This window comes from Lathamus discolor, chromosome 8 (assembly GCF_037157495.1).
Source record: "Lathamus discolor isolate bLatDis1 chromosome 8, bLatDis1.hap1, whole genome shotgun sequence".
In the NCBI taxonomy this organism is placed as follows: Eukaryota; Metazoa; Chordata; class Aves; order Psittaciformes; family Psittacidae; genus Lathamus; species Lathamus discolor.
In genome coordinates, this window is record NC_088891.1 from 19830529 (window position 1) to 19847214 (window position 16686).

Below are 16686 nucleotides of genomic sequence, written 5' to 3' on the forward strand. Positions count from 1 at the left end.
TTATTGCAGCGGTTTGATACTGGGTGACTGTAATTAAAAGAAGAAAAATATGCACAATAAAATGATTTCTAAAATGGCAACATGCTGGATGCAGTGAAGCAAGGAATGTATTAAATATTTATTGTCACTGGTCTGCTGGGGGGGAGGGGGATTAAAATTATTTAGCCTGAGAAAAGCATTTTAATGATTTAATTTGAGGGGAGACCTCCTCCACAAGCCCTCCTTAGTACCAAGCCCCAGACAAATGGCAGCATTAATGTAAAGTTTGATTAAAATCTGAATGGAATGAAGGCCTGGAGGTTGGAACAAGGGATGGGGAGCCACGTGGTTGCCATCTGAGCCTGAGGTCCCCCTGCTCTGCAGTGGCAGGTCTGTGCCTGTGATCCTGCAGCTTGCAGGGGGGGATTCTTCCTGTTGAGGTGTGGGATGTGCTTGGCAGCAGTTAGCCAGGGGTCTGGCCTGCGTGGGACAGCTCAGGATGGGAGCTGCCGAGTGCATTAGTCATGGTGTGGGAAATCACTGCAAATCACTGAGGCTGAAGAGCCTCAGTGGGGCAGGAGCACTGGTGTGTCCGTCCCAGCAGCCCAGTGCCGCCACTCAGGCTCTGCTAGGCTCACCTGCATGGATGGATGCACAGGCATCCATCCAGTGCATGACATGGGGCTGGTGGAACACTGGCATCTTGTGGCATTTATACACTGAGGCTTTTCCCAAGAGCCCCATGCTGCTCTGCAGGAAAGGTGCTGGGGCCAGTGTCCTGATAGTGCATCCACCTGGGGCTGGAGCTAAGGCTCTTCCAGCCACATAGCTAAGACTGAGATGCAGAGTGTGGGGTCTGGCAGCAGTGTCTGATTGTTTTCTGTGAGCGGAGACAATGCTGTTTCTTCCCTCATGTCTCCAGATTGACGGTCTCTCATTATTAGCCCCCCTGGAAACAGGCACTTTGACTGAAAGAGCCATCCCAGCCTTCACTGTAACAATCAAAGCGGCTCAAGAATAAACATGGCTTGGCAAGAATAAACACAAATTGCAGTGCTTGCTGTGAACAGTGATATCCAGGGGAGCAAACATCAAATGAAGGATTATCCCTGTTTGCAAGGAAGCTCTTCTAGCAAGAGATTGAATAAGGACCATCTGCAGCCCAGAGCGAAGGGGCTACCAGGAGAACCTGCTTGTGCTATCAGGAGCTCTCCTGTTTGAAGCTCATCTGCTCTCCTTTAGCCACTGTCTGGTTTTACTTCATGTGCTCTACTGGCTGCTGAAGCCCTGAGCTCTATGCATCTACCTCCAGCTTGCAGACAGCGTGGGCAAGCCCAAGGAAGGGAGGTATTTGGGAGGAGGGTTGGAGAGGATGAGGAGAGCTTTCCTGAGGCAGGGGGGCAGGTTCTGGAGGAAGAGCCCATCAACCACATCCTATGGGAAGTGCTGCACTCTGCTCCTGACACTAATGCTGCCAGTCTTAGGGCAGGAGCCCTGAAGGCAGCTCTTAACCAGTGGCACAAGCAAGCCCTCCTTCCCAAACCATCACCAAGACGCAGCCCGCAAGACATAAATCACATTTGGAGGCACAGAGGTTCCATAAACAAGCTTATTTTCTGAAGCCAGGTCCCATTATGTTATCTGTCACTTTACTGGGCCTTCTGAGCTGTTTATTTTTATGTATATACATCGGAGCTGGTGAGCTGGCGCTGGCCTGAGAGTATAAAGCTGACAAGACACAGTAGCGGCGTGTGAAACTTGTCAGCAGAGCAGCCGCCTGTGAAATGAACACGAGAGCTGATGCCGATGATTTTATTTATGGGGAATCTCAGGAAGTGCGTGCCGGAGCAGCGGGTGCCACTGGGGGGGACCAGCACCAGCCCCGACACAGGCAGGGATAAGGTCTTGAGGCAGCTGGACATGAGATTTCCTTCTTTAGGAATATCTTAAGCTGCTGAAACACTTTGGTCACCCAGAAAAGGGCCCATTTTCTTAGTGTGGAAGGTGAGGAATGCAGCTCTCCAGCACTTTGCTTTCTGGTTTGATCTTCTTGGTAATGGTTCTCTTAATGTTTTCTTTCTTGGTGTTTAAGGTAAACTCAGATTTAGCGTAAGGATTTGTTCTGAAATGGGAAAACTGGAGTTTCCTTGTCTAAAAAATCTAGAGCTTTTAAATGGTTTTAGAACTTTTTCCAGTTGTTTCACCCCCGGAGCGACATTTTGCCATACTCAATGGTCTTTGCAAAAGCCTAAGTGAGTAATTGTTTCTGTCAGGTTCCAGGAGGAAAGTATTGAGATCAGCATTTTTTCCTCTCAGTTGGAGCAAACATTTTGGATGTGAGATAGTTTTGTGGGTCACTGAAAACACGAAAGAATCATCTCGACTGTTATCAGGGCAATGGTACAAACACGGACCCTACTCTTACCCTGTTGTGACCTTGCTGTGAGTCCTGTGGTTTAGCACAGAGGATGCTGCTGTCGTGTTGTGGTCCCTCCACAGGCAGAAAGCGCTTAGTGCCCCCATGTTGCTATGGAAAGGCAGATGGAGGTTGTGAGCAGCCGTGTCGCACGAGGAGGTTGGTGCTCCCTGCCTACTCCTTCCAAGTTCTGAGCTTGGATGAATCCCTTCAGGCATGCTGTGCCAGCCCTCTCCAACACAGTGATACCCGTGAGCATCTCTCAGATGTGTTAAACCCGGTTAGGTTCTGTTTGGTGGGATTAATACTTGACACTCCCACTCTGTCTTCATGGTTCATGTGCGGTAGCAGTGTGGCATCTTTCTAGAGGCGTGTAGGAAAATGGAGCAGCTGCACATGTCGTGGGTGCCCCTTGGAGAGCTGAAGGCCATGGCTTGTTCGGTGCCATTTTAGTTCCTCACAGCAGAAAGCCCTGACCTGTTGGTAGGGAGGTTCCTGGTACTGCTACGCTGCCTGCTTCAAAGTAAGTGGTGTTCTTTTAAGCCTCAGGTTTCCCTCTGGTTTGTGTGAGGAGCACATTTCCTGCCCTGGGTTTGACTTGCAGCCTCTTCCGCCAGCACATCATGTCCCAGCTGGCTGCAGGAAGGGGCTCTCCTCCCTTCTCCCTGCGTTCTGCCTGATGGATCTGCTGCCTTTCAGCCTGGATCATTCCTCTGCAGGTCTGTCTGTCACCCACCTGGGCATTGCTGAATCCTTCCTGGAATGAGCGCCTATTTGTCAAGTGAAATAGGAAGGTTTGAGTCTCACGTTCCCCAAGGCCGCTTAGCAGGGCTCCGGCTGCTCTCCGAACACTCCCTGTTCTGCGCTGGCCATGAAGCTCTTCTGCCCGATGTCATTGCCACCGTGAGCCCCCATGGCAAGCACTGCATGTGCCTTGTGTCCCCCCCCAGCCTGGAAAGGTGTTACATGCCCTGGCTTTACCTTTCGTGCAGCGACGTCTGTGGTCCGCACGCTGTTGCCTTATTCCTTTGTGCTTCTCTGCAGCGACCCACTTATTGACTAGGAGTGTAATTGTGCTGCATCATGTCTAATTGCTTTGCTCTGTCGCTCTCCATTTGCTTTCTCTGTCTGCACCCTCCCCGCTCCCCTCCGTAAACGTGCCGAGCTGCGAGCAGGGCACGAGGCCACACTCCTGATTGCTGCAGGAAAAAAAGGCACCCAACTTCCTCCTTTCTTCTCCTAAATTCAAATGACAAGAAACAGAGGAAAACAATTTTGCAAACCCTTGGCAGAGGGCCAGCTCTGATAAAGAGCCGTAATTAATCTCCTCAGCTTTATTAGAATATCATTACAATTAACTCAGCAATCTTCTGTTGATCAAAGCCATTGTTCCCTGCAGAGCAGAGGAAGCCAGCATGAGCCTGGTTTGTGCGGTGCTTAAAAGCACCTAGAGCTGGATCATTCCTGCCAGCCCAACAGCAGCACAAGGACGGGCAGAGGGGTGGGCACAGACCTCTCTCCTCATCCTGGCTCTTTGAGTCTCTCCAGCTGCTCTTCTTTGTTGGGCTACTATAGCCCAGATCCCTCATGGGCACCGGGGTGTCCCTTATTCCCGGTGTAGCTGCTTTTGGGTCCAGCCTTTTTAAGCACCGAGTTCATCGCTTTGTGTGTTCATACAGCTCTTTGCTTGCCTGCTTCTTAGTCTCAGCTGGAGATGTGGTGGCTGCTGCAGTAATATAGCTAACAGCAGCATAGCAGGTAAAGAAACCAGAGGAAACGTTTGTGGGAGCCACGTTTGAAAGGAAGGACAGTTATCAGAATGAAGCTTCATGAGCTCTACAGTTAAATAGCCCAAGATGTGTGCTATAGAAAAACAGAGAAAATGAGCACTGTTAAACTACCCCTTTCCTCCTTTTCAAACTGCTCTTTTAATATCGGGTATTTATCTATAATTTAAGCCCATGATTAGTTTTATCAAAAAGATAGTTCTGAGGCAGAGATCTTAAAAATGATTAGGTGTGTGTTTGAAAGACAAGAACAACTCCACTTGCACCATAGGATAAAGATGTAGCTGTTTGCTGCCTTGAGCATCCATCTGTGAGGGCCTCGTGCCAGAAGGAACCTCCTGGTTCTACACAGATCCCACCCCAGTCTTTCAGGGCATTTCTTAGTTTCTCTTGAAGATGCCAGAGCCAGACCCCCTTGTCACTGGGCAAGACTGTTGGAGAAGGCAGTGCTGAACCTCACCAGTCTGCCTGGGGAGGGTGATTACGTGAAGGTGTTTGAAGCCCTCACTCATGCTTTTTGTCCTTAATTCTCATGTTTGAATTGCCAACACTTGTGAGTGCTTGGAAAAAGAGAAGGAAAGGCAGGTCCAGGGTTAGGTCTAACCGACCTTGGCATTGCCCCTGTAAGCAGCCACCCAGGAGAAGGAAGCAGTGGCTCCAGCCCATGTGCTGGTGCAGGTACAGCTATAGCAACCCTGCATGCTCTGCCCAGCTTCACTTGCTCCCTGCAGTACTTATCAGAGGTGGAACAAAAGGGCTCAGCATGGCCCTTCTCTGGGTGCAGCCCTTCCCCAGTGCCTGCACCCCAGGACAAGGGAAAACTGAAGTTTTTCATCGTGCCCTTGTCCTTGGGTATTGCAAGGGAGCCTCCTGTGAGCGATGGATGCTCAATACCTCACCTCTCTGGACCACTGAGGATGAGGGTTAGGTTTGATTTCCCAGCACAGCTTGGCCAAGGCCTCCAGCATGGGTGCAGAAGCATACAACCCGGCGGTCTGCATCAGGGACCTGATGCTGAAACAGTGCTGGGGTTCGGCATAGGTCTCTTCCCACCTCTCTTCTCTCCCCCTTCTGTGCATCAGAGGTACTAGAAAACCCTAAGAAGAACAAAACAATCCCATCAGTGCCATAAAGCCCCAACGGCAGGGGTTGTGGTTTCATGTAAAGTGCCATAGTCTCCAACAAGTCCCCTGCTGCTCAGTCCCTAACAGGAGAACTTGTCCTTTCCCACCACGGCTGCCGAGGATAGGAAGGGATGCTCAGCCTGGGCTGAGCAGGCTCAGAGTGAGCAGGACCTGGGGAGGCTTTTCTGCAGGGCTTAAAGCAATGCTTCCTTCCCCAGGGCCTACCCCACCTTCCCCAGGAGGCAGCAGGCGCTGCTGCTCCACACGGGGCTGGGGACATTAGTCAGGCTGCTCTGAGCGAGACGCAGGGGCTGTGCCAGGTTGTTATTAAATGCCATTAGTAAGTGACAAAACTGTGGAGCACTTCAGGTACAGACAGTGGCTGGAGGAGGGATTGTTTGCAGTGCCGGGGAGGTGAGCGAGTGGTGAAGGTCACAGACACCTCATTCTGGGCTACCTTAGACTCTGCCTCCTGCTCATCACCTTGAGGAAGCAGGAGGGATGGTGTTCGCATGGGGGGAGATGTGGGTTTGCAGGGAAGCCCTGCATGTCACAAGGGGACTTCAAATGCCCAAGTGTGGAGTCCTGTGCAGCCCCCATAACCACTTCCTGTCTTGTATCGCCCTGTTCTTTAGGGGCTCCAGTATGGGGCAGGGCAGACCCCTGCCCATCGTGGTGGAGCTGCCAGGGGAAAGCCCATTTTAGCATCTCTTCTACCCAGTGGAGGCAACTGGAAAGGGAAGTGTTCAGATGTTTTTCTTGCTGTTTTCCATGCTTGGTGCTAGCTTTCCCATGGAGGGAGCTGGAGATGATGGACCATTGAGGAGGCAGTGTCTGAACCAGCAGCTCTGGGAAGCTGCCTGCTTGCTTTGATGCCTGGCTAGCTGTGGAGCTCCGGGGAGGAGCTGGCTTCTGCGGCAGGGATACAAGCCAAAAAAGCCAGAAAGCACTTGTCTATGGTGCTTAAGGTGCCTAAGGGGTGAGATGGAGGCAGAGGCACCCCTGGTGAACATGCCTGGAGTGGGAGCTGAGGGCTGGTGATGGTGATGATCTGCTTGAAGCAATTGCAGGCCGTCAGCTGAGCGGAGAGCCACTTCCTCGTGTTTATTTAAGGCGAGATGCCCTAGTTTCATGCTTTCAGTGGAGTCCCTAATTATTCCTCAGTCTTTGTAGTGAGCTAATTAGTTTTGCAGCACTCAAGGCTGGGGAACACTGATAGGCTTGGGAAGCACAAGCTGGAGGGACGAGGAAGAGTGGAGAGCTGGTGGGAAGTGGCTGACTGGCAGAGCGGAATGGCTGGGAGCAGGGCAGGGGCTGGAGAGCCTATGGATGATGGTCTGGGAAGGAGGATGGAGGAGTGAAGAGCTGTAATTTCATGTCATGCAACATGCTGGGGTGTAACAATGTGCAGAAGAGTGATGGAGTGGTAATTGAGGGGGATGGAGAGGTGGGGTAGGGATCCTGCACGGAAGGGTGCACAGCACCACACAGGGCAGGGCAGGAACTGTCCTTTGCGTGGGCGCTGCCTGTCCTGGGGTGCTGCTGCCTCTTGCAGGACCAGCAGTGTTTCCTGACTGCCCCATCTCTTTTCCAGCTTCATGGTGATACTGAGGAGCTCGGCGGAGAGGCCACATGGAGCAGCTGCTCTCCAAGCTGGGTGCTCACCTCCCCATCCATCACAGCTGCTTCTTTTGGAGAGAGCCACCACAGATCAGGTAACCTGCACCCGTAACTGGCTCCATGATGCTCCCACTTACGCAGTCTGCTCTGCGTGCGTGGACACCTCACTGCTTTGACAGCAGGGTTGTGCTCCAGAGCCCACGCTCCACATCTGCACTGTGAGCTCGAGGAGCACAAAGGTCTCATTGCTGTTCCTGCTGCCACTGGGAAGTTCCCAGTGCCCACTGAGTGCAGTGTGTGACAACTCTGAAGTGCCCAGGTGGCTGTGGATTTATTAGGGCATTATCCTACTAGTGCCGCAAATGGTGTCATCTGTCTTCTAAACTTTGCACTTTATTTCAGGGAGAGAATTGAGTATATCCAGGCAATATGCTGTAGTTTTAGCATATGATAAAGCCCTGCTGGGAAGTGTAGTTTTATTGATTTTGTTATTAAAGTGCCACTGGAATAAATTTGCTCATTTGAATGAAATGTCTTATTACCTGGGTCGTAACAGGCACATGATGAAACCTCCGGAGGGGCTGGAGCTACCCGCAGCCTGGTGATGGGGAGCGGAGATGGAGCAGCTGCCAGGGACCCACAGCTGTCACCCCGAGACCCTCAGCACCCGCCTGGCTCTGCTGGAGAGCTGTTTGGAAACCCCAGGGTGGGAGCGAGCCGCAGTGGCAGGGGCCACTGTGTGTTAGTCGAGGTTCGCATTGTTCCTCTAATCCTCTGCTCAGGTAAGGATGTGGTTTTAAAGGGAATTGAGGAAAAATCCCTTTCACAGGGCAATATTTCTTTAGCACCAACAGTAATGGGGGTGGATGGGGAAATGAACCGTTCCCCATTACACTGGAACCTAACTGCACAGCCCATGCTTTCCAGTTAAAATTTGATTGCCTCGAATCCTGTGTATTATGGAAAATAAGAAAAAGGCCGAGTAAAATTTATGGGTTTTAATCATAAACCGATAGAATCACAGTAAATCTATCATAAGCATGCAGATACAGACCCAGGAAAAACAGGGAGGAAAGCAATAGCTCTGCTTTTTTCCTGGAGGAGCTGCATGTACCCATGGCAGGGTCAGAGAGCTGGTGAGGGTGGGGAAGAGAGGGAATGAGAGGGAGAAAGGAGGAAAGGAGGCAAAGCCCAAAGGGCTTTCCGCCTGCCCCTCTGTACCACTGTGCTGCTCGCTGTGGAAGGAGCAGGATGAGACCCTGCCAGGGGAGGAGGGAGGAATGTCTGTGCAGAGAGGGGACTGTGAGGAGCACACACAGATGTGGCGGGGAGAGAAGAGCCCTTGAGAGAGGAATGGCAGCAGAGAGACAGAGAAGCACAGGAGGCAGAAAGTATTTTAACAAATAAAAGGGAGCGAGCGATAAGGAGGGAAAAAAGGGAGAGAATAAAAAATTGGCTCTGAAGCAGAGATAAGAGGGGGAGGGCAGGTAGAGAGAGAAGAGTAAAGTGAAGCATGATAAGGCCTGATGGAGATGGGGGAAGGCAGCAAGTTCTGGCAGCACAGCTGGGTTCTGCGGATAGAGAGCTGGGGGGGGCTGTGGGGCGCTATGGGGTGGAGTCAGGCTGAACCCCTCTCCTCTGGTCACCTCACCCCCGTGTGGGGAAAGGTGTCAGTCTTACCCTGGCCTTTTGAGCTGCTGATCCAAGGAGAGGAGCTGAGCAGGCACAGGGGTTGATGGGGGGGGTAAGGAGTCAGGCAGCAGAAGGGGAGAGCCAGGCACAGCCCCTGGCATGTCCTGGGTGGGGGGGAAATGTGGAGCCTGGTAGGGAGGAAAGTTCCTGGGATGGGCTGAAAGTCCTGAATAAGCCCTCATTGCCCTCGCTGCCGCGTCCCAGCGCAGGGTGCCTGTCATGGGGATCCCCATGGGGCTCCCAGTCTTGGAAGCAGAGGAGCTAAAGGCGTGTTTCCCCTCCATACCCTAAACACATCCCTTCCTGGGTTTTTCTGCTACCTCTTTTAAGCTGTTTTGTAACTGCTGCTTTGTATTTATCCTTATTCAAAAGAATGAGAAGTGCTGTCTGCCTCTGACACGCAGCCCATGCTTACCTGAAGAGCAATGCCCCTGCTTTCTCACCCCTGATTAAACTGCAATAGAAACATACTGTACATTTCAACAAAGGGAAGAAAGAGAGTTTATTCTTTAGCTGTGTTTTTTTCTCCCCATCTTTACCAGCCATGAGAATGGCTGTGCTGAGATGCTGGCCACTCCGAGATGCTTTTCTTCCGCTCCATCCATCTGCTTTAACCACATGGTGACTGAAAAGAAATAAATTATCCAGCTCACAAAGCACCGAAGATTAAAGAATTGGTGTGGATAATAAACTGTGCGGCAGCAGCGGTGCCAGAGAGCATCGGGCAAGCTCGCTAAGGAGAGGCTCTGAGCTGCAGCTTGGATGTGGGGCAGGAAGCGGGGCTTCCCCCAGGAGGGTTTTGAGCAGCAGAGATGGGGGTCTGGGGGCATGTAGGGGTATGGATGGGCAAAACCTCTGTGCTGCCACAGCCTGATATGTTGCACATGAAAGGGAATCATTTTCTCTCCCCTTTTCATTTTTTAAAGCTTCTTTTTCTAACAGTGAAAGACTTGAATCCTCCCTTTGATTGCTGGGATGCTGCAGTGTGCTGCAAATATGTTGTTGGACTCAGTTATTAGTATTTTGTTCTCTTAAATCTATGTGTGTTGAATTAGCTCTTTTAATTACAGCATTAAGGAAGGATAACTGGCGTCAATTAAGAAGCTCTCTCCGACTGCTAGTGTTAAGAGCTGCCCAGCAGCACAGAGACCCCCCTCCACCTCTCAACAACTGGTAGAGTTATTGTCAGTCCTTGCAACAGCCCTCTGGAGGGCTGAGGCTGTGGTGCATCCCAGCCTCCCCCAGGAGGCTCCAACCTGGTACTTGGGATCCCTGGAGCAGGATGTGGGGTGCAGGTGGAGCCTAGCATGCCTGCCTGCAGCACCAGGCTGAGGTTGGTGTGTTGCTGTTTGTGGTTTTGTATGCAGCTCACTGAAAATGCTGGATAAACAGCAGTGGGAGGGGAAGCTGCAAAGAAACATTTTTGCTTTGGCTCTTTTAAAAAGCAAAACAAAAGCAAAAAGGCTCTTAAAAAAACCCTGTTTTGGTTTCAGAGTTGTAAAGGAAAGATGGGTTAGAGATGAGAAACTAACAAATCAAAGCTCCTGAAACCTGCTGCGGAGAGAGAAACACAAAATGTTTTGTTTGAAGATGAATAGAAAGCTGAAACCAGCAAAAAAAATCCCCACTCCCCACGAGCACAGATGTTTCAGGTTGGTTCTTCGAGACTGGCGCGGTGCTGGAAGGAAAGCAAATCCATTCTTTTTCCTGTCGGCGCTCCAGGTTCCTGACGCGTATTTTTTGTCATCTTCTGTAGTGGCTTTGATCCCTGAAGGCTCCTTAAGTGCTTTACAAATCAAGCACGCAAATCCCAGCTCATCCACCTTGGAGATGCTGCCGAGGCTGGGCTGGCTGGGAAGCTGCTGGCCAGTGAGGTGCCACTGGTCCTGGTGGTGACAGTACCTCAGTGATGCTTACAAAAGCCTTTAGTGCCCCTATTGCCACTGTTTGCAGGGATGTTCTGTTCTTGTGCTGGGGTGCCCAAGCCATGGTGCCAGCTGTGTCTCTCCCATGGAAGGGCTCCAGGGAGGGCTGGCTGTGGCCTTCACCCATCTCTGCACCCTCTGAGGGCTGGCAAGTCAGCACCAACCAACTGGGGAAGGGTTGAGCTGCTCTGATGATGCTTCTCTATATTTGAACCTTGAGTTGAGATACCTCTTTGCCCATTGCTGTCTCTTAATTTAACTCCTTCCCTCTGGGGTTGTCCTCCTGACTTGCTCCTTCTAATTCACCTGCTGTACACCCACTTCCATACTGATGCTCTCTCGCTGATGTAGGTAGCTGGTCTCAGGACAGGGTGGCACCCACACTGGCCAATTTAATCCCTGTTCCTCCCCTTTTCCTCACTGAGACAATACAAACCTTCCAGAACTCCCAATCCCAAGTACCAGAGGTCAGCAAAGGGAGATTGCTGCCTGATGACCAGACACCACGGTGATGGGCAAGCTGGAGTCTAGCACGAGGGCAGCCAGCGTGTTACAGCCTGCACCTCCCTGCTGCAAGCCCTGTGCTTGGCTCAGGCTGTGCTTTGAGTGTGTCTATAAACAAATGTAATTTTTGGTTTTTTTAGACAAGGTCTCCTGCAAGCCTGGAAGTTAAATTCCCCTGGGCATGCCCAAGGGTGCTTGCGAGCCTGGCTGCCAGCGAGTCAGGGCCAAAAACCACCAAAGAATGGTTTGTGTTGGAAGGGACCTTAAAGCTTATACAGTTCCAACCCCTGCCACGGGCAGGGACCCCTTCCACTGGAGCAGCTTGCTCCAAGCCCCTGTTTCCAGCCTGGCCTTGAACACTGCCAGGGATGGGGCAGCCACAGCTTCTCTGGGCACCCTGGGCCAGTGCCTCAGCACCCTCACAGGGAAGAATTAATGACCATAAGAATCATTACAGGCAGGTGTGGAGCAGCACAGGAGCTGCTGGGTGCCGGGAGCCAGGGGCATCCGTGCAGCCAGGGGCAGGCAGGGCACTGCCTGCTTGCGCTGACAGCAAAGGTGCTGAAGGAATTGCAGCATCTCTGCCTGCAGGGACAGTGTTCATAGCGCAAAGGGCCAGCCTGTGCTCCATCAGAGAGGTGACACCATGGTACTGCTGGCAATGGTGGGCAGCAAGTCCTCTCCCCACCTAAGAGGCAGCAGGATCTCCAGGTACCCCCAGCACTTACAGGCAAAACCCAGTCCCACTGACTCAGGCCACAGGCCATGGGCACCGCGAGCTGCTGCCTGCCCCGTGATGGGCCTTTGTGCCCTCCTAAGTACGCAGAGGACGGACACACTCAGCTCTGTGCTGCAGCACGCCAGCACTGTCCCGCTCCCCCGGCCTTTGGGGTGGGCAGGAAACTGGCTCCAAAACCACAACAGGTCCTTGGGAGCAAAAAGCAAACTCCTCTCGATGCTGTGCAAGCCCTGGGACCCCTTTGGTGGGGTGCAAACCTTTGGTGTCAGTGGGATTCTCACCCTGGCCTGAGGCTGTTCTTGGTGTGGTGGCAAGGAAGGGAACACTTGCCAGGTACGGAACTGGACAGATCAAGAAGTCAAGATTTTGCATTCCAACTATCTATAGGAAATAGGGTTTTTTTTATTATTTCAAGTTTTCATAAAAATCCATAATTATTGAAATCAAAGTTACAGAATAAAGTTCGTAACTTTTTATTGATTTTATTTCTTGGGTTTTTTTCTTTCTTCCCCTCCCCCCCCCCCCCCCCCCCGTTGTTTTTCCCTCTCAGAGTTGTATCTGACACCAGAGTCCATCAGACAAAGTCCTTACAAACACAGGAGTCCTGAAGACATCGGCTGAATGTTTTTCCTGGTATAAAGAAGAAGGGGAGGAGGAAGAGGTGGTGACAGTGTGGATGCAGCGGGGTTGGACGGGGGCTGAGGGCGTGGTGGAAGGAGAGAGGTCGGTATGTTTGTAGCAATGTTTTTAAATTATTTTTTATTTTGTTCATTTGTTCTCTTTTTAAAAAAAAAAAAAACCAAAACCAACAAAAACCAAACCAACCAACCCACCATTATTATTTGCAAATCGTTGCCTGGTTTAAATCATTTTCATGTTGAACTTGCGCGGCGCGTCGGCAGAGCTGATGCCCGCGTCAGACTTCCGTGGCACGTACTCGATTTCAATGTTGTGCTTGGTGTTGCCTTTCCCCCGGCTCCACAGGAAGAGGAGCACCAGACAGAAGAGCACGACGCCCAGGAAGGAAATGAAGCCCATGGTGGTGGCGATGATGAGAGTCTTGATGTCAAAGGGGAAAGGCACGGTGGCGCGCGTGCTGTTGGCATCGCTCTCGTTGGGCTGGTTGGAGATGAACGCGAAGGTCTTGTTGGGCTGGTGGGGCCAGTCTGGGGAGTAGCTGCGCACGTGCAGGTGGGCCAGCATGGTGTCGTTGCCACCCGCGTTGCTGGCGATGCATAGGTAGGTGCCATTGTCCTGGATCTGGGCGTAGCGCACCTCCAGCGTGCCGTCAGGGAAGACAGTGAGCCGCCCGTTGGTTTTGGTTGAGATGAGGTGCTTGCGGGGAGACAGCCACATGATGCTGGGAGGCGGGTCCCCATCTGCCCGGCAGACAAAGTGGACTGTGTGGCCTTCGTCCACAAAGATCTGCTGAGGTTTGCGGTCCCGTATCCGTGCTCGGCGGCAGGTGAAGTAGTTGGGCAGGAGGACGTCAGGGAAGTCTTTGAACTCCTTGCCCTGGACGAACTCAGGGGTGGAGCAAGTGGGCTGCTGCTTGTTGAAGTTCAACCTCCATCGCCGCCGGAAAACCCAGAGCAAGCGGCAGTCGCAGGCTAAGGGGTTGTTGTCGAGGATGAGCGTCTCCAGGTTGCCCACCGAGTGGAAGGCCGACTCCTCCAGGGTGGTCAGCAAATTCCCTGACACGTTCAGGATGCGCAGGTAATTGAGGCCGCGGAAGGCGAAGGGCTCGACCGTGGTGAGCTGCCCTCCCACCAGCTGGATCTCCTGCAGCCTGAGCAGGTCATGGAGCATGGAGCCCTCGATGGTGACAATGGGGTTGTAGGAGAGGTTCAGGAACCGGAGGTAAACCAAGTGCCTCACCGACACGTACGGGATGGACGTCAGGTTGCAGTGGGTGATGGACAAGGAGGTCAGGTTCAACCCGTAGAGGCAGTTGGATGTCATGGTATCCAGGTAGGGCCAGTGGGAGATCTCGAGGACCTTGAGCCGGTACAGCCTCTTGAATGAGTAATCCCGGATGGTGTTGATGTTCAGATGGCGCAGGCGCAGCACGATCAAGCCATGAAGGTGAGACAGGGCCTCCGTGGGGATGGAGGTCAGGTTGCATTTCTCCAGGGTCAGCTGCTCCAAGCTGTTGAGGCCGCTGAAGGCCCGGTGGGAGATGTAGACAAGGTCATTGTCCCCCACCTCCAAAGACTTGAGGTTGTACAAGTCCTGGAACATGTAGTCTAGGAGGATCACAATTTTATTCTCACTAATGTCTAGCTTGGTAAGGTTGCTGAGTCCAGTAAACACCCCCAAGGGGATCAGCTTGAGCCTGTTACTCCTGAGCCCCAGCGTCCTGAGGTTGAAGAGGTTGTTGAAAGCCCCAGGTTCAATGGCACTGATAATGTTCTCATTTAGCTCCAGCTCCTCCAGGTGAGGGTAGTTGGCAAATTCATCCTGGTTGAGCGTCTTGATGCGGTTCTTGCCCAAGTCCAGCTGCCTGGTCTCGGTGGGGATCCCCTCCGGCACAACCATGAACCTCTTCCTGTGGCACAGGACGGCACGCTCCTGGGCAGAGCACTCGCAGCGCGGCGGGCAGCCCGTGGCGGAGCCGGACAGGATGGATCCCAGCATCAGGAGGAGAATCGGCTGCCAGCAGGCCAGGAGTGGGCTGCGCATACTCGCCTCCCCAGCTACCATCCTATCTCTCACCTGCAGGTAACATGGGGGAGAGAAAGAGCAAGGGGGAGGTGAGGGAAGGACGGGCACCACCACCACAGCAAAAGGTTTAGTGTGGGTAGAGCTGTCACTAAGGTGAAGGGCACTGCTGAGGCAGAGCAGAGCTTCTCATTTCCCAGCCGAAATCCAGCCCAAAACCATCTCTCCTCCCCACCCCCCAACTCTCCACTTGATGAGTGAACGTGCGCAGACTTTGAGTGGAAAGCCTTGAGGAATCTGTGTCAGACAGACCTCGCTTCCTCAGCTTCTTAAGAAAAATAATTTAATACTAAACACATCTATCTACAGCCTATTTTAAGCTCTTGAAATTATTCCGTTCCCTGTAGATGGAGCCTGAATATAAAGGCTGCTTTGCAAAGGGAGAGGAGCCGAGCACAGGATCTAGGGGATCCCTCCTTGAGATCAGCCAGTAGTGGGGTGTCTGAGTGGGGAGCAACCACAGCTCCACAGGAATCAGCCCCTGATAGGGTCTGGGGGTAAATAAGGGGGTCTGCGGGGTGATGAGGGGTCTGTGGCAGATGAGGGGTCTGTAGGGTGATGAGGGGCTCTGCCTCCTCTCAGCTGGGAAAGACCCTGGAGGGCTGGGTGACCCCCTCGTGGTCATCCTGCTTCTGCTGCATTTATTTCCTCATTGCTTGAGCTGTTACAAGGGATCAAATCATATTAATATTGCATGTTAGATGTACAGCTGCTCTGGCCCGTGTTTATATCTATTGTTATGTGTGCACTCAGCATTGCTTCCACTAATGCTATTTATGGCTATCACTGAATATACTCAACACATTACTTCCATTGGCTCTGTTTGTATCCATCATTATATCCTGTACATTACTTTCCCTGCTCCGGCACTATTTCTGGGTCTGGTACGTATTCTGTGCATTACCTCCATTGCTTTGCTTTACATCCATCATTTCCTACAGACAGATGACTCAAGTCTAACTTTTGTTCCCCAAAAATGATGCAAAACTTCTTTGCGAGATGCAAGGATAAAGATGATGGACTGGCCATAAACATGTCCCCCAGCATCACCTCAGAAACCACCAGGCCTTGGCACACCAGGAGTCCCCGCAGAACTCTTCCTGCAGCTTCCTCAAGGTTCACCATCCTTCTCCATCCCTTACTCTGCTACCTGTGTAGTGGGGGCTGGTCATGGGGGACCCCCAAAGCAGCTCTGTGGGACCAGAAGCTGGTCCCACACCACTCTCCTGGCAGTGGTGCCGAGCTCCTTCCCACCCATCCCGGTCCAGTGCCTCCCAGTCCCATGGAAACATTGCCAGTGGGGTGGCTCGGGCTTGAGGCCAGGCTGCAAAGAGCCATTTGCTGGGTATTTACAATTCATCATCTCCCATGTCATCACCTCCCCAGTGCTGACGCTGCTGGGCAGCTTTAAGAACACAAACAGGGCTGCTGCTACTGTGGTGATGCCGCTGGGGTAGGCTGGGGCCTGGATGGCACCGCCAGTTAGGATCATGGAATCAACTGGGTTAGAAAAGACCTCTAAACTCATCCAGTCCATCCGTTCCCAGCGCTGCCAAGGCCACCACTGACCCATGGCACTGGAGATCACTGTCTCCATGGTGTGTGAACGCTTGCAGGGCCGGTGCCTGCAGCCCTGCCCTGGGCAGCCTGTTCCAATGCCTGAGCACCCTCTGGGGCAGGAATTGTTCCTCAGCTCCATCTAAACCTGCCCTGGTGCAGCTTGAGCCCGGTTCCTCCTGTCCCATCCCTTGTTCCTTGGGAGCAGAGCCCAGCCCCTCCTGGCTCCATCCTCCTGTCAGGCACTTGTAGGGAGCGATCAGGTCCCCCCTGAGCCTTCTCTTCTCCAGACTGAAGCCCCCAGGTCCCTCAGCCGTTCCCCATCACACTCGTGCTCCAGGTTGGCAGCTCTTGCGCAACTGTGCGCATGGGTTTGCTCCCCATATGCTGCCGGAGGTCCCCTGTGCCACCCCCCCATGTCTCCCCATGGGCAGCACGTGGCCCCCTTCTCCTGCCCGTGAGGTGCCTGTGGCACTGCTGCTTCCGCATCCCTCTTGCCACTCACAGCATCCCTCGGCTGGTGTTTCTCAGAAACCAATTCCTGCTCCTCACAGCCGTGCTGAGAAAGCCATCAAAGCAAGCACAACGCTACATGCAAAACAAAATACCCTTGAAGGGGCTT

At 52.6% G+C, this 16686-nt stretch overlaps 1 protein-coding gene and 1 long non-coding RNA gene across 3 annotated transcripts in view; one reads left to right on the forward strand and one right to left on the reverse strand.

Annotated features, from left to right (window-relative positions):
- Positions 1 to 13409, forward strand: part of LOC136018799 (uncharacterized) — a 44608-nt gene extending 31199 nt beyond the window's left edge. The window contains exons 2-4 of the long non-coding RNA XR_010614581.1: positions 6901 to 7021; positions 7483 to 7708; positions 12337 to 13409. This is a non-coding gene — a long non-coding RNA (uncharacterized LOC136018799). The remainder of the gene's footprint in view (positions 1 to 6900; positions 7022 to 7482; positions 7709 to 12336) is intronic.
- The window catches only part of LINGO1 (leucine rich repeat and Ig domain containing 1), a 65955-nt gene continuing 61697 nt past the window's right edge, over positions 12429 to 16686 (reverse strand). For both annotated transcript variants that reach the window (XM_065688393.1, XM_065688392.1), the window contains exon 2: positions 12429 to 14501. In XM_065688393.1, coding sequence (XP_065544465.1) covers positions 12648 to 14489 — 1842 coding nt within the window. In that variant the 5' untranslated portion in view covers positions 14490 to 14501 and the 3' untranslated portion in view covers positions 12429 to 12647. The remainder of the gene's footprint in view (positions 14502 to 16686) is intronic.